Here is a 27,199-nt window from a genome sequence, read left to right as displayed (position 1 = left end):
ATACCGACAGCAGCTGGTGTCTTTGCTTCGGGGACAGCCTGTTTTTCGTTACGACACCGACTCGAAAAGGCACCTTCGGGTCCTCGGTGTCACTGCTGTGTGGGAGGTCGAAATCGGACTCTGTGACCGTGGGTTGACTTGCCCGAACATTCCTGCGAGGCTGGCTGAAGCGATATGAATTGGCAGGCTGAGCTGCTCGACAGCAGGCAGCATAGTGGCCAAGTCTTCCACATCGTAGGCATTGTCGAGATTTTGCGGGACATTGCCGCTTTAAGAGGGCGGAGCCACAGTTGCCACATGTCGTGACATCAGTACGTTTGTTGTGCCACCGCGCAGGCGCGGTACGGTCGTGCGTGGTGCGCGCCTGCGCATTGCGTTCCTCAACGTCACCGTCCCCTCGTTTGGTGCGTACAAGCGCGGGAGTCTGCGAAAAGCGCGCAAAATGGCCGCCCTCATCCAGGCGGAGGCCCTGGAGGTGCTCAATCACTTGGACCCGTTCCGCCTCGTGGGGACCTTGCCGCGCCGTTTCAGCCGCTTGTATATGGGAATACTGACTCGTGGTGTTTTCATGTAGGACACAGGTCTCAATGGCGGTCGCTAGGGTGAGTTGCTTTACTTTGAGGAGCTGCTGGCGTAGGGGGTCCGGCTGAACAGCAAAAACGATCTGGTCGCGTATCATGGAGTCGGAGGTGGGCCCGTAGCTGCAAGATTGCGCAAGGATGCGGAGGTGCGTGAGAAAGGATTGGAAAGGTTCATCCTTACCCTGCAAACGCTGCTGGAACACGTAGCGTTCAAAACTTTCATTCACCTCTACGCTGCAGTGAGTGTCAAACTTGAGGAGGATCGTCTTGAACTTCGTCTTGTCTTCATCATCTGCAAAGGTGAGAGAGTTGAAAATGTGGATGGCATTGTCCCCGGCCGTGGAGAGGTGAAGAGCAATCTTTCTGGTATCCGAGGCGCCCTCCCTGTCCGTGGCTTCGAGGAAGAGCTGGAAGCGCTGTTTGAAAATCTTCCAGTTGGCCCCGAGGTTGCCGGCGATGCGGAGCGGCGGGCTGATGTTGTCCATGTTGCAGGATGACGGAATGCTGGCGGGAGGCAGATCACTTGCAGGTAGGTCTAAGAAGTGCTAATATCCCTCAACTCCTGGTATTATGATGTGTTGGGTGTTCTAGATCACAGGTCACCAACACTTGAAATAGTGCAACACTATTTTATTGAATCATTAACTGTTTAACATACTCAGACTGTGGGTTAACACGATACTAGCTTTAACTAAAGACCGTTGCTTTGTCCTAACCAGTCGATGCACTCAGCACATGGTGAATGTGTGTGTTGCAGGCTGTGAGCTCTGTCCTCCTAGCTAGCTGCTACTCGAATGAGCGGGAACTCTGATGCCCCCTGTCTTTATAGAGTGTGTGCTCTCACTGGTGATTGGCTGCGGTGTAGTGTGTGTTGATTGGTTCCACTGTGTGTCCGCACCATGATATACTGGTGTATATTATGACAAGAGAGAGTTGCGTGTGTGAAAGAGAGGTAGGTGGGTGTGTCAGAGAGAGAGAGAGAGAGAGAGAGGTGGGTATGTGAGAAAGAGGTGGGTGTGTGTGAATATGTGAGAGAGAGAGAGAAAGGTGGGTATGAGAGAGAGAGTTGGGTGTGTCAGAGAGAGAGAGCGAGAGCGAGAGCGAAAGAGAGGTGGGTGCGTGAGAGAGAGAGAGAGAGAGAGAGATGGGTGTGTGTGAGCGAGAGAGGGAAAGAGAGAGAGGCGGGTAAGTGAGAGAGTTGGGTCTGTCAGAGAGAGAGAGAGAGAGAGAGAGAGAGGGGGGGAGCCGGGCGCGAGAGAGAGAGGGGGGGGAGGCGGGCGCGAGAGAGAGAGGGGGGGAGGCGGGCGCGAGAGAGAGAGGGGGGAGGCGGGCGCGAGAGAGAGAGGGGGGAGGCGGGCGCGAGAGAGAGAGGGGGGGAGGCGGGCGCGAGAGAGAGAGGGGGGAGGCGGGCGCGAGAGAGAGAGGGGGGAGGCGGGCGCGAGAGAGAGAGGGGGGAGGCGGGCGCGAGAGAGAGAGGGGGGGAGGCGGGCGCGAGAGAGAGAGGGGGAGGCGGGCGCGAGAGAGAGAGGGGGGAGGCGGGCGCGAGAGAGAGAGGGGGGGAGGCGGGCGCGAGAGAGAGAGGGGGGAGGCGGGCGCGAGAGAGAGAGGGGGGAGGCGGGCGCGAGAGAGAGAGGGGGGGAGGCGGGCGCGAGAGAGAGAGGGGGGGAGGCGGGCGCGAGAGAGAGAGGGGGGGAGGCGGGCGCGAGAGAGAGAGGGGGGGAGGCGGGGCGCGAGAGAGAGAGGGGGGGAGGCGGGCGCGAGAGAGAGAGGGGGGGAGGCGGGCGCGAGAGAGAGAGGGGGGGAGGCGGGCGCGAGAGAGAGAGGGGGGGAGGCGGGCGCGAGAGAGAGAGGGGGAGGCGGGCGCGAGAGAGAGAGGGGGGGAGGCGGGCGCGAGAGAGAGAGGGGGGGAGGCGGGCGCGAGAGAGAGAGGGGGGGAGGCGGGCGCGAGAGAGAGAGGGGGGGAGGCGGGCGCGAGAGAGAGAGGGGGGGAGGCGGGCGCGAGAGAGAGAGGGGGGGAGGCGGGCGCGGGAGAGAGAGGGGGGAGGCGGGCGCGAGAGAGAGAGGGGGGGAGGCGGGCGCGAGAGAGAGAGGGGGGGAGGCGGGCGCGAGAGAGAGAGGGGGGGAGGCGGGCGCGAGAGAGAGAGGGGGGGGAGGCGGGCGCGAGAGAGAGAGGGGGGGAGGCGGGCGCGAGAGAGAGAGGGGGGAGGCGGGCGCGAGAGAGAGAGGGGGGAGGCGGGCGCGAGAGAGAGAGGGGGGGAGGCGGGCGCGAGAGAGAGAGGGGGGGAGGCGGGCGCGAGAGAGCGCGAGGCGGGCGCGAGGCGGGCGCGGGAGAGCGCGAGAGAGCGCGAGGCGGGCGCGAGAGAGCGCGAGGCGGGCGCGAGAGAGCGCGAGGCGGGCGCGAGAGAGCGCGAGGCGGGCGCGAGAGAGCGCGAGGCGGGCGCGAGAGAGCGCGAGGCGGGCGCGAGAGAGCGCGAGGCGGGCGCGAGAGAGCGCGAGGCGGGCGCGAGAGAGCGCGAGGCGGGCGCGAGAGAGCGCGAGGCGGGCGCGAGAGAGCGCGAGGCGGGCGCGAGAGCGCGCGAGGCGGGCGCGAGGCGGGCGCGAGAGCGCGCGAGGCGGGCGCGAGAGCGCGCGAGGCGGGCGCGAGACGGGCGCGAGAGCGCGCGAGGCGGGCGCGAGAGAGCGCGAGGCGGGCGCGAGAGAGCGCGAGGCGGGCGCGAGAGAGCGCGAGGCGGGCGCGAGAGAGCGCGAGGCGGGCGCGAGAGAGCGCGAGGCGGGCGCGAGAGAGCGCGAGGCGGGCGCGAGAGAGCGCGAGGCGGGCGCGAGAGAGCGCGAGGCGGGCGCGAGAGAGCGCGAGGCGGGCGCGAGAGAGCGCGAGGCGGGCGCGAGAGGGAGCGAGGCGGGGCGCGAGAGGGAGCGAGGCGGGCGCGCGAGGGAGCGAGGCGGGCCGGGCGAGGGAGCGAGTCGGGCGAGGGGAGCGAGTCGGGCGAGGGAGCGAGTCGGGCGAGGGAGCGAGTCGGGCGAGGGAGCGAGTCGGGCGAGGGAGCGAGGCGGGCGAGGGAGCGAGGCGGGCGAGGGAGCGAGGCGGGCGAGGGAGCGAGGCGGGCGAGGGAGCGAGGGGCGAGGGGGCGAGGCGGGCGCGAGGGGGCGAGGCGGGCGCGCGAGGGGGCGAGGCGGCGCGCGAGGGGGCGAGGCGGGCGCGCGAGGGGCGAGGAGGGCGAGGGCGGGCGCGCGAGGGGGCGAGGCGGGCGCGCGAGGGGGGCGAGGCGGGCGCGCGAGGGGGCGAGGCGGGCGCGCGAGGGGGCGAGGCGGGCGCGCGAGGGGGCGAGGCGGGCGCGCGAGGGGGCGAGGCGCGCGAGGGGGCGAGGCGGGCGCGCGAGGGGGCGAGGCGGGCGCGCGAGGGGGCGAGGCGGGCGCGCGAGGGGGGCGAGGCGGGGCGCGCGAGGGGGCGAGGCGGGGCGAGGCGGGGGCGCGCGAGGGGGCGAGGCGGCGCGCGAGGGGCGAGGCGGCCGCGCGAGGGGGCGAGGCGGGCGCGCGAGGGGGCGAGGCGGGCGCGCGAGGGGGCGAGGCGGGCGCGCGAGGGGGGCGAGGCGGGCGCGCGAGGGGGCGAGGCGGGCGCGCGAGGGGGGCGAGGCGGGCGCGCGAGGGGCGAGGCGGGCGCGCGAGGGAGCGAGGCGGGCGCGCGAGGGAGCGAGGCGGGCGCGCGAGGGAGCGAGGCGGGCGCGCGAGGGAGCGAGGCGGGCGCGCGAGGGAGCGAGGCGGGCGCGCGAGGGAGCGAGGCGGGCGCGCGAGGGAGCGAGGCGGGCGCGCGAGGGAGCGAGGCGGGCGCGCGAGAGAGCGAGGCGGCGCGCGAGAGAGCGAGGCGGGCGCGAGGAGCGCGAGGCGGGCGCGAGGCGGGCGCGAGAGCGCGAGCGAGAGCGCGAGGCGGGCGCGAGAGCGCGAAGCGGGCGCGAGAGCGCGAGGCGGGCGCGAGAGCGCGAGGCGGGCGCGAGAGCGCGAGGCGGGCGCGAGAGCGCGAGGCGGGCGCGAGAGAGCGAGGCGGGCGCGAGAGAGCGAGGCGGGCGTGTGAGAGAGGTGGGTGTGAGAGAGAGGTGGGTGTGTGAGAGAGGTGTGAGCAAGAGACAGAGATGGGAGTGTGAGTGTGTCTGCATGTGTTTCCATGAAGTCTGATATGAGAATCCAGCTCACCAGCAACACTCAAATATTGAACAAATCGGTGACTAAAATCAGCATAATCTCTTCCATTAGAAATGACAAAAAGATCAGACTTAAGTATTTGTTGGATTAGAGAACATTTTAAGTATAACAAATGGATACATTAAAAAATGGCCAAAGCCTTTTATAATGAAAACAGAGAATGCGGGATAAACGCAACAGGCCTGGCAGAGTCTGTGGAGAGAATCAGAGTTAATGGGCTGGATCTTTCAGCCGCGCTCGCTGAAAGATCGTCACGGACATGACGGAGACCACGTAATGGTCTGTTGACGCGGGCGGGAATTCCCTGTCGGTGGGCGGGCACGGCCGAAGAATCCCACCCAACATTTCTAAACGTTTGTTTCTCTCTCCATAGATGGTGACAGACCAGCTGAGCTTATCCGGTGTCGTGTTAGGTACACTGGCTGCAACTGGATGTAGCATAGATCAAAAAGATACTCCAGACCTTGAAGTTAGTTCAATCAGGTTTATCGAACTAATAGCACAGTTCTCTGTGAGTTCAACTCTCTGCTAACTTAAGTGTGGTTACTCTGTCTGACTGAACCAGATTAGCTCTTAGCCACGTGGTGGGGGGGTGAGATTGTAACAACACCCTTGACTGACTGTCTAAATGTTCATCAGTGGAAAGACTCGGAGTGCGAGTGCCTCGTGTCTTTTATAGTCCGATCCCACCCCTGAGTGTCCTGCCTGCTTATTGGTCATGTCCTGTTCTCGGTGTCCATTAGCTGCTTGCCTGTATATCATTATGTGTGTGTCCGCATATCATGACATCCGGCATTCTCTGTTTTTATTTCAGATTTCCAACATCCGCAGTATTTTGCTTTTATAGAAAAGCCCATTAACTGCTTTTGTACGTTTGTACCTATTGTGCAAAAACAATCAATTTCCTGTGTCTGAACTCTTCAACATAATAACGTTTCTTTGGGGTGCTGTCAGTACTTCCGGGGAGGTCAAAAAAGTTCTGTGGCTGCAAAGGTTTGGGACACCCTGATCGAGATAATTAAAAGTATCGTCTTGTGTTTGTCTCCTAGCTTTCCATCTGATTTCTATTGATTGTAATGGGGCAGAAACAGATCGAGATGTTTAGGGCGATTAAAAGGAGTTGACATAGTAAACCAGTAGGAATTGTTTTCTCTGGCTGGTGGAATGCACAACAAGGGGACATAACCCCAAGATTAAAGCTCGATCATTCAGGGGTGATGTTAGGGAGTTCTTTTCTACACAGAGGGTAGGGGAAATCTGGAACTCTCTCCCAGAGAGCCATTGAGGCTGGGGCGAATTGGAAATTTCAAATAGATTTTTGTTAGGAGTTTGGAACTGAGGGCAGGAATATTGAGTTACGATACTGACCAACCATGAACGAATTGAACAGTGAAACAAATTTGAGCGGATGAATGGGCTCCTCCTTTACCTGTGAAAGGTGGATCGCTTGAGCCGGAAAGTACAGCAATGGCAATAATTCTTACATCAATTACTGACCAACATAGATGGGAGAAGGTAGTCAGAAGGCATACGGCATGCTTGCCTTCATTGGCCGGGGCATTGAGTTTCAGAATTGGCAAGTCATGTTGCAGCTGTATAGAACCCGAGTTAGGCCACACTTGGAGTATAGTGTTCAATTCTGGTCGCCACACTACCAGAAGGATGTGGAGGCTCCAGCGAGGGTGCAGAAGAGATTTACCAGGTTGTTGCCTGGTATGGAGGGCATTAGCTATGAGGAACGGTTGAATAAACTCGGTTTGTTCTCACTGGAACGAAGGAGGTTGAGGGGCGACTTGATAGAGGTCTACAAAATTATGAGGGGCATAGACAGGGTGGATAATCAGAGACTTTTTCCCAGGGTAGAGGGGTCAATTACTAGGGGGAATAGGTTTAAGGTGCGAGGGGCAAGGTTTAGAGGAGATGTACAAGGCAATTTTTTTTTTTTTTTTTTTTTTTTTTTTACACAGAGGATAGTGGGTGCCTGGAACTCGCTGCCGGAGGAGGTGGTGGAAGCAGGGACGATAGTGACGTTTAAGGGGCATCTTGATGAATACATGAATAGGATGGGAATAGAGGGATACGGACCCAGGAAGTGTTGAAGATTGTAGTTTAGTCGGGCAGCATGGTCGGCACAGGCTTGGAGGGCCGAAGGGCCTGTTCCTGTGCTGTACTTTTCTTTGTTCTACACTTCACGTCAGGTTTCAGAATCAGGTTTCTCTGATGTTAGTATTTAATATAGATTTCTCTGATTTTTGTTTTCCTAACACGGCGACTCTTGAGCTGAACTGCTCCTAAATGCTTATTCACCGAGAACAAGGATTGGGTTTCAAACAGTTACGAAAAGTTAGGGGAGCGGTCTCACCCACACCCCCTAAACAAATCAACGAAACTCAATCGTTCTCCAAGCCTTAAATGCGTTTCAACTGCTAAATGCTGAACTCTACTGTCACCACAAAATCATGTCCCACGGCACTGCTCCATGCAATCTCTGACCGCCAACAGCAAGTAACAACAAATGCATTTTTTCTTCATCCCAATCTTTTCCCCTTTTTCTCTCGGGGCATGTTTCCCACATCAAAGTTCATCCCTGAAACAACACCCCGTGCCGATAATATCTTTGCTGTCTGTGGGATCTTCCTGTGCAGATTGGCTGCTGGGTTTGCCTCATTACAATGACCGGCGACTACACTTCGCAAGTATTTCATTGGCTGTAAAAGTGCTTCGGCACCTCCTGAGCACGCAACACAGCGACAGCTCACCGTGCTGAGAAACGAGAATGCGAAGAACCCAAATCACAGCCGTAGGTTTACGCCGCCTGACCTGGACTGGAGGGGAACGGCCAGTCAATTGAAATGCTTGAACTTAATGCAGAGGGGGAGAGAGAGAGAGAGAGAGAGAGAAAATGTTATAGCTCATCCTGGGAAAATAAAACTCACTGAGGCTGAACTGAGAAATTATCCACACAAAAAAAAAAACCCTGGCTCGTGGTTCTGGCCGCTACCAGCAACAGGCAGTAACGAAGGACACACAGCAACCCAACTCAACTGTGAAAAAAAAACGTTATGTTATGACGATCTGGCCAGAACTTCACCAGACATGGCCACACAGCCAATCACAACAGGGTGCTCGATTGACATATTTCTCACGGTGGCCGGCAATGCCAACTCAGTGGAATCATAGAACATAGAAAATACAGCACAGAACAGGCCCTTCGGCCCACGATGTTGTGCCGAACCTTTGTCCTAGATTTATCATAGATTATCATTGAATTTACAGTGCAGAAGGAGGCCATTCGGCCCCCCGAGTCTGCACCAGCTCTTGGAAAGAGCACCCTACCCAAACTCAACACCTCCACCCAACACCAAGGGCAATTTTGGACATTAAGGGCAATTTATCATTGGCCAATTCACCTAACCTGCACATCTTTGGACTGTGGGACCCATTTAAAAGTGGACCGATTGGCACAGATCGCGTTGGGCTCCTCCATTTATAGTAAAAGCAAAATATTGTGGATGCTGGAAATCTGAAATATTTCAGATTGAGGAAACCCCTCAATTTATACTTGAACCCGAGGGGCTAGCACCGTCGACGACTGGAACTCCCGCCTCCCGTGCCAAAAACGGCCGGAGTATGGCCGGGTCCCGGGCCACGCATGCGCACGGCTGATGACCTGCAGCGGTCGCGCCACAGAACATGGCGTCGGCCATGCGCGGACCCAATCCGCCACCCGACAGCCCACCCCCTGGCCACCCCCACCAGTCCCCCCCAGAAGCTCCCCTCGGCCAGCGGCATGGATCCCGGCCGAGTGTGACGCCGCTGGACACAGTCCACAGCCGGCAGGGCCAGGTTCACGATTCGTGGTACCATGCCCTTGGGAACTTGGCCCATCGGGGCGGAGCATCGCGGGTGGGTCGGCCGATGACTCGCCAACAGCACTGCGGCTGCGCGCAGCGCGGGTCACGGTGGTGACATTTCAGAGGGGGCGGAGCATGGCTGACCAGCGCGGGTGCCGATTTCGGTGTAGGAGCCCATTCTCCGCCCGGTCGGCGAACACGATTTTGGTGTTGGGCAACGGAGAACTCCACCCATTATTTTTTTCTTTAAAAAGGTGTTGGGTTGTGGAATAGACATTGCCCAGGACAGCAGGGAAAATCCCCTGCTCTTCTTTGAGCAGGATAACATACGACTTAATGCCTCAACGAAAGACAGCCCCTCAGACAGTGCGTTACTCCTGCAATACTGGATGGATGGGGGGGGGGGCGCTAGATTTATGTGCTCAGGCCCCCTGGGGTGGGACTTGAACCTCTGACCTTCTAACACAGGTGAGCGTGGGTTGAGAGTCCCCTCACGGTGAAACAGGAGACATCCTAACTGGATGGGACAGGGTTGGCGAATCAACTATACTTTCCCTCAAGGCATTTTCATACAGCCATGCACCTCCAGCAGCTGGCGTCCAATGACTTCTGTTACAATCACAGACTGCACCAAATAACTCCATCAATTGGCACAAGTGGATTCGACACCAAAGTGTGTTTAACCTTGCGAGCAGCAGGTCGAGATTTCTTTTACTGTATTTGTTTCTGGACTCCCGAGGCCCCTGAATCTCTACATCACTAATCTCGAGGTTTAAACCTTTCGCCTGCTAATCTCTGTTCAAAGGAATGCAAGCACCTACCCTCAGAACAGAAAATCCTTGTTTACTTGAGTTAAAGGACAGTGAATCGCATTCCTCTGGGACTGGCGGACTTAATATCTGCTGCCACTCAGGCATCGTTTGTGCTTTACCAATTTTCTCTTCACCAAATCTTACAGCACAGAAGGAGGCCAGTCGCACCTCCGTGCCCGTTCTGGTGCTTTGAAAGACCTCTTCTATTATTAAAGATTATTATAATTAGTCCCATTCTCCTGTTCCGCCCCCCCCCCCTCCTCCCCACAGCCCTAGCAATTCATGTCTTTTCAAGATAGAACTAACTCCCTTTTAAAAATGCCCTTTAAATCTGCTTCCACTGCCCGTTCAGACAGCGCATTCCTTCTCTATTCCGGATTAGTCACTGGTAGACTATTTGATTGGGGAGCAGGGAAAATCACGGCCAGCATCGGCACACTTGCAGTCTCCGGCACCGATCAACGAATAACTGTTAAAAGAAAGAAGCCTGACTGATGTTCCCATTTTGAAAAGGAATCATTCTTGGGGATGCAGCCAGGGCGACATGGGGGCACAGTGGCTACGGTGCCAGGAACCCGGGTTCCATTCCGACCTCGGGTGACTGCCTGTGTGGAGTTTGCACTTTCTCCCCGTGTCTGCGTGAGTTTCCTCCGGGTGCTCCGGTTTCCTCCCACGGTCCAACGGTTAGGTGGCTTGGCCGTGCTAAATTGCTCCTTCGTGCCCAAAGATGTGTCGGCTAGCTTAAGGGGTTAGTGGGTTGGTTTATTGGGAGTGGGCTTGGGTGGAGTGCTCTTTCAGAGGGTCAGTGCAGACTCGATGGGCCAAATGGCCTCCTTCTGCACTGTAGGGATTCTAAGATTCTGACATCTCTGGAGGGGACAGAGTGCTTGACTAGGTCAGTCAAAGCACATTGATGTCACATGTTGGCCAGACCAGGTGAATCTCTCTTTCCAAGTTTTCTTCCCTAAAGAGAAGTGAACATGTTGTTTTCTAACAAAAAAGCTCGGTAACCAATTTTGTTCCTGGTGCCAGCATTTTATTTCTTTCCTTCTATTCTGCCCCACCTCCTCCACCCCCCTCTCCAACTATATAATTCATTATATTTCTATCCCTCTCCAGTACTGAAGAGGAGTCATACGGACTCAGAACTCTGTTCCTCTCTCCACTGATGCAGCCAGATGTGTTTGTCCAGCACTTTATTTTTATTTCAGGTTTTCCAGCATCTGCAGTATTTTGCTTTTCTATTTTAATTCTAGATTTTGTTCAACTGAATTATAATTCTCTACCTACCCCGGTGGGATTTTAACCCCCCCTCTCCCATTCTGGATTATTGGCCTGGAATTACTGATCCAGCTATGGAACTATTAAACTCCCCCATATACATTACATGTAGACTAGGAAGACCTCACATTCAGAACCTGATCTGGAGTGAGTTATTGAACAGTTAAAGTACGGTGTTACAATTTTCTCATCAGCTCTGGGATGAAAAACCAGCCATGGCTCCTGGGCCATTGATTTAAAATGCCTTTGTGCAGCTACTGGCTGAGGAGAAGCTCTAATGTTCTGTCAAGAGTCACGGCTTGCGTTAGCACTGCTGCTTCACAACGCCAGGGGCCCGGGGTCGATTCCAGCCTTGGGTGACTGTCAGTGCCCTCATGGGTTTCCTCCGGATGCTCCGGTTTCCTCCCACAGTCCAAGGATGTGCAGGTTAGCTGGATTGATGATCAATGAGTCGGGGGGGGGGCGGGGGAAGAGGAGAAGTGGGCGTAGGTAGGGTGTTCCTTCAGAGTGTCGGCGCAGACTCGATGGGCTGAATGGCCTTTCTGTTCTGTTCCTTTCTTTTGGAGCAGCAAGTTAGCAGTTGCCCCAATGGATAACACTCTCACCTCTTAAGGTCAGGAAAGTTAGGTGTTCAAGTCCCACTCTGGAGATTTGCATTGACACTCCATGCAGTACCAAGGGTGCATTGCATTCACGGAGGTGCTGTCCATTTTAAAGCTCCAACTGCCCTCTCAGGTGGATATTAAAGACCCCATGCCATCATTTGAAGAGCACAATAGTTCTGCCTGGTTTACTGGGCAATATTTATCCCTCAACCCGTGAAACTGAAAGATGGATGATGAGTGCTGCCTCGTGGGACCTCACTGCGTGCAAATTGGCTGCTGCGCTTCCTAGATTACACCCGTGACCATGCTTTAAAAGCACTTAATTGGCCGTAAAGTGCCTTTGGGATGTCCTGAGCAAGGCAGAGAACAAACGCAAGCCTTTTCTCTAAAAGCAGGAAGTGCACGATACAAAATGGATTAGAAATAGATTAGGCTTACAGGACTGATAACAAGTTTCCACTGGAAACATTGAGCAGTGTTTTCTTCCGAGAATCAGACATGCTGGCTGAGCATTTCCAGCTTTCATTGTCACGATGGAGGCATTACCATAACCCACCCTTTAAGTTTCCTCTTACCGCTGGCATTAAAGCAAAGTTCCCCGTTTTGCAAGTGAACAAAAGGACACAAGCAGAAAGGGAAAAAAAAACACCTTTAAGCACTGTCCGTCTCTAAATAATTCATACCTAGCAATGAGTTACAAGATTGAAATTCAATCAAACTGCTCTGATGAGGTTATAAACTAAAGGGAGTTAAGCTTGAATGGTTCCTGTACATCAGCAGGATGTGACCATTGATTTTGCTATTTTAAGTGCACTGCCAGCAATTTTTTATTCTTTCATGTCTTGCAGTCCGTAGCCTCGCAGCAAAATAGATTTTCTTAAAATCAATAAGCAATCAACGCATGAAATATGGTAGAGGGTAGGCAAAGGTGAGAAGCAAGATCTGGAGATCCCCCCCAACCCCCCCACGGATAGGGAGAGGGTACAGTGGACAGGTATAAAATTGTCGGTCTTACGTGGTGTAGGCGAGATAACAAAGGGAAATCAGAGCAAGTAGCTGGAGGTCATTGGTTTAAACAAGACGCTCAAAGCCATGAGGAGGTTCTGACCATGCGGAGAGGGTGGTGCTCCCCTGCAGATAGGTTATGAAGTAGGCCGCAAAGTGCTCCAAAGGTGTGATATCAATGCAAGTTCTGCCTTTAACTGTCTATTCGCAGGGACAAGAAATCAGCTTACGCGAGTTCATGGGCTCAACCTGTTCAGCGGGTAACCTCACTCCCCAATGTTCAATGCTTCCAGGGGGAGGCAAGGTCATCAAAAAGCAAAAGGCTGAAATAAAAATAGTTCCTTAATTCCAGTTATTTAGCACCACTTATGCCAGGTAATGCACCGATTATTGCCTTCTGTAATTCAGGTGATGCGATTATTTTGTGATAATGATGTCAGTGTAACTCCCTTAATACCAAAGCTGCACACGGCAGCCCCTGGATCCCAATATAAATTCCCTTGTGCAACTTCAAACTTGCTCTCTCTCAAAGTGCTCCCTGTTTTTCCTTTGTAGGCACTGGTCAGTATTTACCAGTTTTTGTCTGTCACCCTCACTGACTCCACCACAAGGATTGGGATTCACAGGCAAGGCATGATCGTGCACAGGAAGCTCGGGCTTTTCTCACTGGAGCGAAGAAGGAAGAGAGGTGACTTGATAGAGGTGTACAAGGTGATGAGAGGCATGGATAGAGTGGATAGCCAGAGACTTTTCCCCAGGGCGGAAATGGCTGTCACGAGGGGACATAATTTTAAGGTGATTGGAGGAAGGTATAGGGGAGATGTCAGAGGTCGGTTCTTTACACAGAGTGGTGGGTGTGTGGAATGCACTGCCAGCAGAGGTGGTGGAGTCAGAGTCATTCGGGACATTTAAGCGACTCTTGGGCAAGCACATGGACAGCAGTAAATTGAAGGGCTGTAGGTTAGGTTGATCTTAGATTAGGATAAATGGTCGGCACAACATAGTGGACCGACGGGCCTGTACTGTGCTGTACTACGAAGTTCTGTGAATGAGCCGAGACTGAGGCAGTACTGCATTTTTGGAAGGTGCACCTTTCGCATCAGACCCTAAACCAGAACCCTCTCAGGTAGGCCCCGAGGATCCTCGGGCACTTATTGAAGAAGAGCAGGCGAGTTCCCACCAGTATCCTCACCAACGTTTATCCTTCCACCTGGAAAATCCCGGATTATCCGGTCATTTATTTATTTGCTATTTGTGGACTTTGCGGAGCGCAAATTGGCTGCCACATTTCCTTCGTTACCTTGGTGACAACATTTCCAAAGAATAAACACGAGTCCTTTTGTCTCTACCCCATCTCTCTTTCGCGAGCAAAGAATCTATTGCCAGTTCTGCTGGTGGAGTGTTGAGACTTTGAGGAAGGATCCAAACTCAATCCGTTATCTGCACAGAGATATCGGGAGTTAACTGGGGTGAGGACAAAGCAAAACAAATTGCCTTGGAGCATGAAGCAAAATGAACCAGTCAGGCTGCGCATTGCACAGCGATCACAGAATGGTTATAGGACATTTGGCTCATCACGTCTGTGCTAGCTCTCTGAATTTGCCCAGCGCCACTCCCCGGTCTTCTCTCCATAACTCTGCACATTCTTCTTTTTCAGATGACTGAACTGACCTCCATCACACTCTCGGGCAGCGCATTCCAGATGGCATGTGCGCGTGTGTGGGTGGGTGGGTGGGTGGGTGGGTGGGGTGATTGCACTCCACGGTCAAACAAGGTCAGTGGGAAATTTCTCAGCCGGAAGGGTGATAGAAATCTCCTGGGAAGTAAATTTTAAAAGTGGTTGGAAACCACTTTGTATTCAGCATCTTTGATTCTTGGACTAAACGGTTGTATTTACAGCAAATCGCACAAGTTTGGATTAGCCAATTTATCCAATCAAGAGGTGATTCCAACAAACCCTTTGCCGCACTCTCAGACTGCACCTTGATTACTCATTACCGGCAATAGAATTTGCTTCAAACTGGCAAGAATTCAATTCAACAAACAACTGAAAGTAACTCGGTCATTAAACGTTTGCTGATAGAAACTGATTGACGAGGATCTTCAATGCTGTTCGAGATCCGGACAGATGCTGGTCAGCATTATGTCAGCAGGCACTGTCACGGGAGGTGGAAAGATCATAGAATCACTACAGTGCAGAAGGAGGCCATTTGGCCCATCGAATCTGCACCAACTCTCCGAAAGAGCGCCCTGCCTAGGCCCACTCCCCCGGCCTATCCCCGTGACCCAACCTCCCCTACACATCTTTGGACACTCGAGGCGCAATTTAGCGCGGCCAATCCACCTCTTTGGACTGTGGGGGAAAAACCAGACACCCAGAGACACGGGGAGAATGTGCAAACTCCACACAGTCACCCAAGGCTGGAATTGAACCCAGGTTCCTGGCGCTGAGAGGCAGCAGTGCCAACCCACCGTGCCGTGCTCCATAATGAAGGAAAATTGAAGCCTCTGCAAACTGACCTATTTCAGCAGCTTCATCTGTTAATGGTGAACTGCCACAGAAATCTAATGAAAGGATGGTGCATTCAGCACTTTCCTTGATTCAGTTAACGGTCCGTTAACAGTTTGTAGATTTAGCCCGGACTTTAGATAATGGAGACATGTGGGGGGAATACGCAAAATGGTTCAACAACATCCATGAGGAGAACTTGTTAGAAATCTTTGCTTCCACCACTTGGAGTAATTAGAGTACTAATTAAACCTGGAAGCTGGGATTAAGTCTCCTTTCATCAATGCTAAATCGTGTAAACTATTGGACAATTCCAGTGAATGAAAATCAACAACAGAGTATCCATTAACTTTGCATTTTTCAATCCAACGCAGGGACGACACCCAAAGTGATTCTCTTCCTGATCACCATCACCCATTAGGAAGCAACATTTGTCTGAAGCTCATTTTGTTCACTTTATTCTTGCGCAGTAAATTCTATCTGGCTTTTAGCATCGCCAAACCTGTTGCATCTATTTCAAAGCATTGAGAGATCAACTGACATCATGTTGGGAGCAACCAATCGTGAACATAGGAGGGTATTCAAAGACAAGGGCAATATAAGATTCTCCTAACTTTATCCAACCTGTGTTTTGCGAGCATATTTGGAACTTTAAATGCTGGGAGGACACCATGTGAACGAGCCGTGAGAAGGTTACTTGCACAGTTCTATCAAATCGCAGTTGGCCACAGCAAATAGATGCGGGATTTCCTAACCCTGCCCGCCGCTGGGTCAGTGGACTTCTGGCTAGGCGGCCGAGTCTCCCGCCGAGGAATCACACCTTTCACAACCCTGGGACATTCCAATGTGCTTTGTAGCCAATGGAATACTTTTGGCGTGATCGCAGTTGCAACATATGAAACACAGCTGCCAGTTTGTACAGAGTAAGATCCCACAAGGAGCAATGTGGCATCTTTTATTGACATTACCCGAGGAGTGAATATTGGCTGGGACACCGGGGATAGTAGAGCCTTGGAAATGTTTGTGGTCCACCCCAGGGGGCATTTGAAGCATTGGTTTAATAGCTCATGCAGAGAATCTTCATCACTTTGATTCACTGACTAGATTTCCACAACAAGGGTCTTTACATGAAAGGAAAATGAAAACATATGTAGGGGTAGATAGCATTTGAAGGAAATAATCCAATTGTTGTTGAATCCTTGGACATAAAGCTACTTCTGGGCAGAAGGGTTTAACTCTCCATGTCCTCATTGCCTCATGGTATTAAGATTAATGTCTTAGAAGAAGTAATCAATGGGGATAATGCTGCAGCTAGACAGTCCAAGCAGATGGCTTGCTCGTGTTAATGAGAAACACTGCCTGCTTCTCTGTTATTTGACAAGGCACCTCAAGGGGTGACCATTTTCGAATTTGTTTCTCACACGCAGCTACTAGCCGTGTCCTTCAGACGTGGTCAAGTATGATTCCATTCAGCAACTTCCCTCAGCCAATTAAACGGGAACCAGACTACAGTTAAATCAGAGCTTCTGGCAGTCAGAAACTACACAAGAGCCTGACTTTGAACTGCTGAAGAGCTGTTCAAAGAAATGTAAAATATTGCAAATCAGCCAGTGGGCTACTAATTCAGAGTTTTCCTCCAAATGGCATGGTTTAAGTCTTCCTGCAACAGAAAGAGACGGCATGGTGGCACAGCGGTTAGCACTGCTGCCTCGCAGCACCCGAACCCGGGTTCAATTGTGGCCTTGGGTGACTGTCTGTGTAGGGTCTGCATGTTCGCCCCGTGTCAGCGTGGGTTTCCTCCGGGTGCTCCGGTTTCCTCCCACAGTCCAAAGATGTGCAGGTTAGGTGGGGTTACTGGGATAGGATGGGGTCGGTACAGTCTCGATGGGCCGAATGGCTTCCTTCTGCATTGTAGTGATTCTATTGTTCAATTGTATGGTTCTGAATGTGAGCGCCTAACATGGCCAAACAGATTGGGTATTAACTTGTTAAACCTTCCAACATACACCAGTGGCAAGCAGTAGGAGTGGGAGGGGTTCAGCTATGTGATGCAAAGAAGATTGGAGCCTCCACGGACACTATTCATAGCTTTGGACTACAACATGCACATAAAAGCAACTCAAAATCCTTGGGGGACCAGTTGGTTGGATGGAAGGTGTGGATCAGATTAGTGCCAACGACACAGGGTTTGATTCATCCTAGGTGAGGTCAGGATCTGCCTCCTTGTCCTAACCGTGGGGAGCTCATGGTGCTGTGGGTTAGACCTGTCTTTGGGCCAAAAACGCAAGAAAGAGATGTTTCTATTTGTGGGGACGAGGTAGTAAATAGAAGGTTGCAACAGATCTCGATCACAAATCTAGACCGAGGGGTCACGGTTCAAAAATAAGGGGTCACTCATTGAAGACAGCGATGAGGAGAAACGTTTTCTCTCAGAGGGGCAAGAGTTTGGAATTCTCCTCCTCAAAAAGGCAGTGGGGGCAGAATGTTTGGTTATTTTTAAGGGAGAGCTAGATAGATTCTTGATTGACAAAGGGGTGAAAGGCTATCGGGGGTGGCAGGAATGTGGATTGAGGTTACAACCAGAGCCATGATCTTATTTCACGGCGGAGCAAGCTAGAGGGGCCGAGCGGCCTACTCCTAGTTCATATGTTCATAGAAAATACAGTAGGGAACTCAGGAAAAATGTCTTTACCCCCGAGAGTGGTGAGAATGTGGAGCTTGCTACCACAGAGAGTAGTTTAGGCAAAGGGCCTGGATGCACTAAAAGAGAAACTAAATGAATAGAGAAGGTGGGGTAAATAGAAGGCTTTGCTGATTGGTTTAATGACGATAGAGTCATAGAGTTTTACAGCGTGAAAAGATGCCCTTCGTCCCATAATGTCTGCGCCAGCCATCAATAGATCGGTGGGCAGAGCCTGGTGTGAAACACAAACACTGACATAGGCCAAACGGTCTGTTTCTGTTTTGTATGCTACGTGTAAACACTTACTCTTCAAATATAATGGACAATCGTAGAGCTCTGGCTCAGGGCTTGGGACAGCTTTGTGGCTCCCAGTTGCTGGGCAGGTTGCTTCCAGGTGTCGAACAATCCCCCACAACAAAAGGACAGCAACCAGTAGCATTTTGGCACCTTGTGTTGAACCTGAAAGAGGAAAAGGGAAGGAAAGTTAGGCATCTCTTCAAAATAAAATTGCACGCCAGCTCTTGGGAGCGTCACTCTGATCGACTAAGCGGGAATGTAAAAATCGGACAGGGCGCGTTGGGCGGCACGGTGTTCCTCTCCAGAAATCGGAGCCGCAATTGATCCTATTGTGCGTTCTGATGCTTTCGATTGGAGCAGAAGGGAGCGAGCGTTTTCAATCCAACGGATTAGAGAACAGCAGGAAGGTTGTTCCCTGCAGATGACGACACATCACGGTGTGATGGATTAGTTGTGCGGCTCATTAATTACAGCTTTGCTGTGAGGAATTGGAACACTATTTTTCAATTTTAACCTCAAGTGTTTGAGCTCCAGGAATAAGGTCATTGGCAGGGGGGGGGGGGGGGGGGGGGGGGATATAAGATAGATCTGCATTTTCATAGCACCCGTCACAATATCCGACTGTCAATGAAGCACATTTGAAGTGTGGCCATTATTGAGATGCCAATCCGCGCACTGAAAAGGCCCACAAACAGCAGACAAAGGGCTGATAATCAGTGATGTTAATGGAGGGGTAACTATTAAACTGGACACGAGGGAGAATCACCCTTCTCTTCTTCGGAGAATAGTGCCATGGATTTCTTCTTGCATGTACCGACATGGAAATTGGGGCCGCAGTTTAATGTCTCAACCAAAAAACAGCGCAGCACTCCCTGATTGGAGTGCCAGTCTAGAATTTATGCTGAAGTCTTTAAAGTGGGGCTTGAACCCACGACCTTCTGACTCCCAGGCAGGAATTATAATTTAAGCGCACACCTCTCTTTTTTGATCTGGCCTAAAGCTATTGTGCATTCTCCCGAACATCCTCACCACTGCCCTATTTGCCTGGTTGTCTCCACAACAGTTAACATTTCCCAGCAATGGGTAAATATTCAATGAACTGATTTTTTCAAAATCGTAGGCACTTGGTTCACTAAAGATGTTGGCCATCTTTTCACCAGTAGTTAGGTAAAGAACTTCTATTGAAGCAACGCAAAATCTAGGTAGACATGTTCAGTTAAACAAAGACTAAATGGTGCTTAGAGAGGACGGCAACCGCACATGTGCGGATGACATCAGTTATGCGGCGCCGGCCACGTCATCTATGCGGCGCCGCCTTTACGCGGGCGACAAGGCCTGGCGCGTGTAGATGACGCGGCCCCGATCCTAGCCCATTGTCAGGGCCTGAATCGGTCGGGATCGGGGCCGTTTTGTGCCGTCGTGAACCTTGATTGCGTTCACGACGGCGCGGGAGTGGAGAATCCCGCCCGTCATTCGCCACTCACAAAAGTGTTTGTAATACTAGTCACCATTAAAGTCTCTTTCAAGGACTCATGTAGCTGTCAGGTACATCAACTTGCTTATCCTTTAAAGGGTTAGACACTGGCTTTTCATTTTCGGGATGTTGGGTGTGAAGTGAACAGACTTTCTGGGCTGCAGGTTCAAATCTGGGCGCTTATCTTCTGTGGAATTAGGTCAGGCCGTCTCGGTCCAATTCCAAGGCCACCGCACACGTAACAAGTATTTCTTTTGCCTCAGGTTTCGTGGCAAATGGAAACGGATCGCAGTGGGGCAGGAGAGGAAGCTCTTCTGAAGTTGCGGCAGAATGGAGAGATTGGTTTCATCCTGCACCATGTCGGACTCGGGAGTAATTGCTGCCGACGCACAGGATGTCGAGCATGACAAGTGGTCCAGTCCCCAATGCTAAATCCCATCCTGGTAATTACACAACTCATCGCAACACCATAAGACCAGAAGACATAGGAGTGGAAGTAAGGCCATTCGGCCCATCGAGTCCACTCCGCCATTCAATCATGGCTGATTTCAACTCCATTTACCCGCTCTCTCTCCATAGCCCTTAATTCCTCGAGAAATCAAGAATTTATCAACTTCTGTCTTAAAGACACTCAACGTCCCGGCCTCCACCGCCCTCTGTGGCAATGAATTCCACAGACCCACCACTCTCTGGCTGAAGAAATTTCTCCTCATCTCTGTTCTCAAGTGACTCCCTTTTATTCTAAGGCTGTGCCCCCGGGTCCTAGTCTCTCCTGCTAATGGAAACAACTTCCCTACGTCCACCCTATCTAAGCCATTCATTACCTTGTAAGTTTCTATTAGATCTCCCCTCAACCTCCTAAACTCCAATGAATATAATCCCAGGATCCTCAGACGTTCATCGTATGTTAGGCCTACCATTCCTGGGATCATCCAACACCTTTAGTGAAATACCACTTTTTATGTTGATGGATCCAAGATCATTATTATTTTTTTAAAATATAATTAATTCACAAACTGTTTGGATTTAAATACAGAATGAGGATTGTGGATTGGAAATAGTTTGGAAGGCAAGACAATGCATGACTAACTCAGGTGCAGGCACATTCTGATGTCTTCGAGCTCTGTATTAACACAAGATGCTGTTACTTGGGAGATAATGGATACTTCCCAGCAAATTGTAAGACAGTAATCCAATGGAGAGATTCCGTGACGTCATTACTCGTAAGACTGGAACTTGAGCGGTTTAGGTTCATCTTCGGTGCCCAAGGATTGGAGGATGGACTTAATCATTTTTAAAACTGCCCATCTCCTCTCCAGCCCCACATCGTTTACTGCTGAAACCCTCGTCATTCCTTTGTCACCTTGGGACTTAGGTACTCTAATTCTCTCCCTCCTTGCATCCTTTGTAACCCGCCTAACCAAAGCTCTTCTGGCCCTATCTTAACTCACACCAAGTTCCATTCGTAAGTCACCCTCACTGGCCTCGGTTGGCTCCCAGTTTTCAAATTCCCATCCCCGTTTGTCCTCCCCCACCTCCATAATCCTCATAGCCTCCTCCGACCCTGCAAGCCACAGAGTCCTTTGCATTCCTCCAATTCTGGCCTCTTGAAAATCAGGATTTGATAAGTTCCACCATTGCACGCCATGGCCAGGATCACCCCCCCCCCCCCCCCCCTCCTCTCCATGGTGTGTTTTCCAGCTCGTTGGTTGCGCTACTGGGAACCCGCGCCACCAGGCCTTCGGTGAGACTGGAAGATGCTGCCAGCTGGAAGGGCCGGAAAATCCCACCCTGCGCCTTCAGCTGCCTCGGTCCTACACTCTGGAATTCCTTCCCTAAACCTCTCAACTCTCTCTCCTTCTTTATGATGCCCATTAAATTCTGACTCTCAGTACAGGTGACCAAAATCTTGGTCAGATATCTCTGTGCAAGGGCAGCAGGGTGGCGCAGTGGGTTAGCCCTGATGTCTCACGGCGCCGAGGTCCCAGGTTCGATCCTGGCTCTGGGTCACTGTCCATGTGGAGTTTGCACATTCTCCCCGTGTTTGCGTGGGTTTCACCTCCACAACCCAAAGATGTGCAGCGTAGGTGGATTAGCCGCGCTAAATTGCCCCTTTATTGGAAAAAAAATGAATTACTCTAAATTTTAAAAAAAAGAAGAAAAAAGATATCTCTGTGCGACGTGGCTTGATAACACTGCCGTGTAGCATTTTGGGATGTACTAAAAGGGTGCGTTATAAATGTAAGTTTTTGTTGTGGCACTGTAGAAATGAAATGAAAATCGCTTATTGTCACAAGTAGGCTTCAAATGAAGTTACTGTGAAAAGCCCCTAGTCACCACATTCCGGCGCCTGTTCGGGGAGGCTGATACGGGAATTGAACCGTGCTGCTGGCCTTGGTCTGCTTTAAAAGCCAGCTATTTAGCCCAGTGTTCTAAACCAGCCCCCAGAGTGGCTCACTCATCCAGGTCGTGTTGGGACCCTGGTGCCATCTGTAACCACACTTGTCTGTTTTTAACAAGGAACGAATCAAGGTCAACTTGATTGCTGCAGCCATTATATATATTATCCATTTCCAAGCCTCTGTTTCAGGTTGTCTGAAGGGCCTTTCTAAAAAGAAATGAATTCATAGGGTATGGATTTTAAGGCCAGCATTTATTGTCCATCACCCACGAGAAGGTGAAACACCTTCTTGAATGCAACAGGGTAGCTTGCCAGGCCATTTCAGAGGAATGTTAAGTATCAACCACATAATAATCTTTATTATTGTCACAAGTAGGCTCACATTAACACTGCAATGAAGTTACTTTGAAAAGCCCCTAGTCGCCACACTCCGGCGCCTGTTCGGGTACACAGAGGGAGAATTCCGAATGTCCAATTCACCTAACAAGCACGACTTTTGGGACTTGTGGTAAGAAACCGGAGCACCAGGAGGAAACCCACGCAGACACGGGGAGAACATGTGCACAGACAGTGACCCAAGTCAGGAATTGAACCCGGGTCCCTGGCGAGTGCTAACCACTGTGCTACCGTGCCGCCCCTTGACATGTGTCTGGAGTCACGTGTAGGCCTGACCTGGTAAGGACGACAGTGAACCAGATGGGTTTTTAAGACAATCTGGTAGATTCATGGTCACTGTTACTGAGACTAACTTTATATTCCAGAATTAAATTCAATTTCCCCTTGCTGCCATGGTGGGATTTGAACTCGTGATTTCAAAGCCCTTGTCCGGGGCCTCTACATTTCAACGTAACCGCGATGCTAAAATATCCACATCGAATATCCACATTCAACCTCTTAAATAGACAATACTCAGAAACAACTACAAAACCAAGGGGAAAAAAGATTTGGAAATACAAAATATTAGGTTAGTGAAAAGACACAATAAAGGAACTCAAGATCCAAAGAGCTATTCAACCCTTCTAGCAAGGTTGGCTACTCACTTAGATCTGTATCTCGACTCCATCACCCTCCTTGTTCCCACATTTACCCAACAAAACAAATCTATCAAGCACAAGTTTGAAATTTTCAATTGACCTCCCGTCTCAACAGGTCTTTGAGGAAGAACATTTCAGATTCCACCAATCTTTGTATATAAAGTGCTTCCTGTTATCACCCCTTAAATGAGTGACTTAAAATTAAATTAAAATATTGGGGAAGGCAGAGGATGTATCCACTTAAGCTGGGGGCCTCTATGTTTTCTTACTAACATAAGAATTAAGAGCACGACGAGGCCACTCAGCCCCTCAAGTCTGCTCCGCCATTCAATAAGATCATGGCTGATATTAATCTGGCTTTGTTTGGGCGGGCAAGACCCCGTGGGTAAGGAAGGTAATGCTTGAGCGGAGTCAGAGAGAGGGCGGGCTGCCGCTACCAAATTTTAGTAACTATTACTGGGCGGCGAATATAGCCATGATCAGGAAGGGGGTGGGGGAGGGGTCGGGGTCGGCATGGGAGCGTATGGAGGCGGCTTCATGCAAGGGCACCAGTTTGGGGGCGTTGGTAACTGCGCCTCTGCCGTTCCCGCCGGCACGGTACTCCACCAACCCCGTGGTGGTGGCCCTGAGAGTCTGGGGGCAATGGAGGAGACATGTGGGAGCAGAGGGAGCAACCGTCTGGGCCCCAATCTGTAATAATCACCGGTTTGCCCCGGGAAGTATGGATGGGGGGTTCTGGATATGGCGGAGAGCAGGGATTGAGAGGATGGGGGATATGTTTATAGAGGAGAGCTTTCCGAGTAGGAGGGCGCTGGAGGAAAGTTTGGGTTGGCGAGGAGAAACAAATTCAGGTATCTGCAGGTGCGGGACTTCCTATGTAAACAGGTGTCAACCTTCCCGCTCCTACCGCTAAGAGGGATTCAGGGCAGGGTAGTTTCCAGAGGGTGGGTAGGAGAAGGGAGCGTCTCGGACATTTACAAGGAACTTATGGGGGCAGAGGAGACGCAGACCGAGGAGCTGAAGCGCAAGTGGGAGGAGGAGCGATAGAGGATGGTCTATGAGCGGGCGCGTTGAGTAGAGTCAACGCGTCCGCAACATGTGCCAGGCTCAGCCTGATACAATTTAAGGGGCGTTCACCGGGCTCACATGACAGTGGCCCGGATGAGTAGATTCTTTGGGGTGGAAGACAGATGTGCAACATGTGCAGGAGGACCAGCGAACCATGTCCACATGTTCTGGGCATGTCCGAAGCTTAGGGGGTTTGCAGATGTCATGTCCACGGTGTTAAAAACAAGGGTGGCGCTAAGTCCAGTGGTGGTGATTTCTGGGGTGTCGGAAGAACCAGGAATCCAGGGGGAGAAAGAGGCAGATGCTCTGGCCTTCGCTTCCCTGGTAGCCCGGAGACGGATACTATTAGCTTGGAGGGACTCAAAGCCCCCGAAGTCGGAGATCTGGCTATCGGACATGGCTAGTTTTCTCTGTTTGGAGAAAATAAAAGTTCGCCTTGAGGGTCACTGTTAGGGTTCGCCCGGGGGTGGCAACCGTTCGTCGACTTCTTTGCGGAAAAGTAATCGTCAGCAGAAGTGGTGGGGGGGGATAGTTTAGCTTAGAGTAGGGGGTTAACAAAGGTGGCACCTGTAAGGGAGGGAGACGGCTTTTGCACTATGTTTATAGTTTCATGTGCATTGTTTATTGTGTTGTTATAATACCAAAAAATACCTCAATAAAATGTTTATTAAAAAAAAAAGATTCCATCTAGCTCTGCCTTAAATGTTCAAAGTTCCTGCCTCAACCACCTTTTGCGGAAGGGAGTTCCAGAGACCCTCAGAGAAAGAAATTCTCCTCGGGTGGGATTCTCTGATCCCCCCCCCATGGTCAGAGAATCGCCGGGGGGGGGGGGGGGGGGGGTGGCGTGAATCACGCCCCCGCCGGTCGCCGAATTCTCCGTCACCGAAAATTCTGCAGGGGCGGGAATCGCGCCGCACCGGTCTACAGCCCCCCCCCCCCCCCCCCCCCCAGCGATTCTCCGGCCGCTGCTGTAATGCCAGTCCCGCCGGTGTGAATCAAACCACCTCCCTTACCGGTGGGACCAGGCGGCGCGGGTGGGCTCCGGGGTCCTGTGGGGGGCGATCTGGCCCCGGGGGGTGCCACCACGGTGGCCTGGTCCACCGATCCACGGGCGGGCCTGTGCCGTGGGGGCACTCTTTTCCTTCCGCGTCGGCCATAGCCTCCGCGATGCGCGGGGATGACATCAGCGCGGATATCCGCCGGCCGGCAAAGTCCCTTCGGCCCTGCCTGGCGTGCTGCCAAAGGCCTTTCCCGTCGGCGCTTCAACCACTACGGTGCTGGCCTAGCCCCTCAAGGTGAGGGCTTGGCCCCTAAAGGTGCGGAGAAATCCGCACATTTGGGGCGGCCCGACGCCGGAGTGGTTCACACCACTCCATTCCGCCGGGACCCCCACCCCACCAGGTAGGGGAGAACCCCGGCCCTCATCTCTAACTTTAATGGGCGACCCCCTTATTTTGAAACGGTGACCCCCATAGTTCTAGATTCTCCCACAAGAGGAAACATCCTTTCCACATCCACCCTGTCAAGACTCGCTCAGGGGTCTTTAACTTCGGGGTAAATGTTCTGATCCCACCCACTGCGGGGATCGTCATGGGCGGGACGGATAATTGAAAGGACCATTGAAAGATCTGTTGACTGCCGGGAATTTCTGGTCCTGGGGCGGGAAAATCGTGCCCATAGAATTTACAACACAGACAGGTCATTCAACCCAATTGGTCTCTGCTCCAAACGTGATTCTACCCACCCCTCTTCATCTCATCTCTCTTTCATACCCTCACTTTTTAAAAAACATCATTTTCACCATAGAGACAACAGAATTAACAGAAAGAAACAGCTGCAAAAACGGCCCCGTCAATATACAGCCTGAAACCTTGATTCGCAAACTCCAAAAATAAGTTTTTAAAAACTGAAAAAACAAACCGCCCCCCCCCCACCCGTGTTTAATGCAACAAATCCCCCAAAGTGCGTGATGAGCAAACCCCATGAATTGTGGAACCCCTCCTTCGCGCCCCCCCCCCCCCCCCCCCCCCCCCCAGCTCAAATTTCACCTTCACCAGGGTCAAGAACTCCAACACGCCCCCCCACCACACCAAGGCAAAGGGGAGAATGTGATAGGTGATCTCCACCTCAGCAGGACCCGCCTGCAGCGAGGCGAAGGCTGAACATCTGCCCCTGCAGCTCGGGCCGGTCCGACAGCCCCGAAAATGGCCTCTCGGGGACCCGGCTCCAAAGCCACATGTAACACCCCCGAGATGGTGTTAAAAATCTCTCCTCCAATACCTTTACAGCTTTGGGCAGGACCAAAACAGTATGTACACAGTTTGAAGGGGCCCCTCCCACATTGCTCGCAGACATCCTCCCCCCCCCCCTCTCAACGAGTGGCTCATCCGCGCCTTTGTGAGGTGGGCCCTGTACACGGTCTTCAATTATATCAACCCCAACCTCGCGAATGAGTTTGAGGGACTCCCACTTCGTAGCACCTCACACCAGAAACCTTCTTCCATTACCATCCCCTTACTTAACATTTCCTTAATACTCTTCACGTCAACCACTCCCGGTGATGGCATGGTCCACATTCTAACCACTCACTGTGTAATGATGATTCTCCGAAATTCCTCCTGGTGGCTACATTTGGTTTTGAAAATGACCCCGGGTTTGGGACAATAACTGAGGAAGCACTGCCTCCTTCAGATGGAACATTACTGCGGCCAGCGCCCTATCATTAGTTCATGAAATGCAGCAACTCTTCGAGATCCCATCAACATTCCCTGCCCGGAGAAACATTACAGGAAAATGTAGACTAATTGCTCATTCATTAAAATGCTGATTGTGCAGTGTTGCTGCATCAGTCTGCAGAACGGCAACTGCTGCTCTTTTGAAGGCAATTCATGCACGAAAGGGGCTGCAGGTTTTAGTATCAACTTGAGGATTGGTACCTCTGTAATAAAATTGATGTTTGAGTATTGCTGCAAAATGACTTAGTTCAGCATTGCCACACAGAAGCCAAACAAACCTAAACAGTCAAGGGAGATAGGTTCGACTATGTCTGCTGACAACCTCAGTTACATTGACTGAATCACACCCGTTAAGTGCCGAGATTACAAACAAGGCTGAATCCTTACACCCCGCCCCGCAAAATTATTTTTCACTGACTTGATTGCTGCCTGTGATGCACGACAGGGAGGTATACCTGCCTCCTGAGTGGGTGCAAAAGTTATTTATTTTTTGAGACTGGTGAATTCAGCAACTCTATAACACAAGTAGAACAAATCATGTCAATGAATCCAGGGCCCCCCCAAAGCACCTTACAGCCAATAAAGCACTTTGGATTTGTTGTCATTGTTGTAACGTTGGAAACACAGCAGTCAACTGGTGCACAGCAAGCTCCCACAAACAACCAG

General features: G+C 52.2%; 1 protein-coding gene across 1 annotated transcript in view; it reads right to left on the bottom strand.

The window, feature by feature from the left end:
• rtbdn (retbindin) overlaps window positions 1-27,199 on the bottom strand; it is a 62,852-nt gene that overhangs the window by 33,920 nt on the left and 1,733 nt on the right. The window contains exon 2 of the mRNA XM_072490991.1: window positions 17,831-17,983. Coding sequence (XP_072347092.1) covers window positions 17,831-17,963 — 133 coding nt within the window. The 5' untranslated portion in view covers window positions 17,964-17,983. The remainder of the gene's footprint in view (window positions 1-17,830; window positions 17,984-27,199) is intronic.

Source organism: Scyliorhinus torazame, chromosome 27, assembly GCF_047496885.1.
Source record: "Scyliorhinus torazame isolate Kashiwa2021f chromosome 27, sScyTor2.1, whole genome shotgun sequence".
In the NCBI taxonomy this organism is placed as follows: domain Eukaryota; kingdom Metazoa; phylum Chordata; class Chondrichthyes; order Carcharhiniformes; family Scyliorhinidae; genus Scyliorhinus; species Scyliorhinus torazame.
The sequence above is the reverse complement of the archived record's forward strand: the minus strand, read 5'-3'. Positions and strand labels throughout refer to the sequence as shown.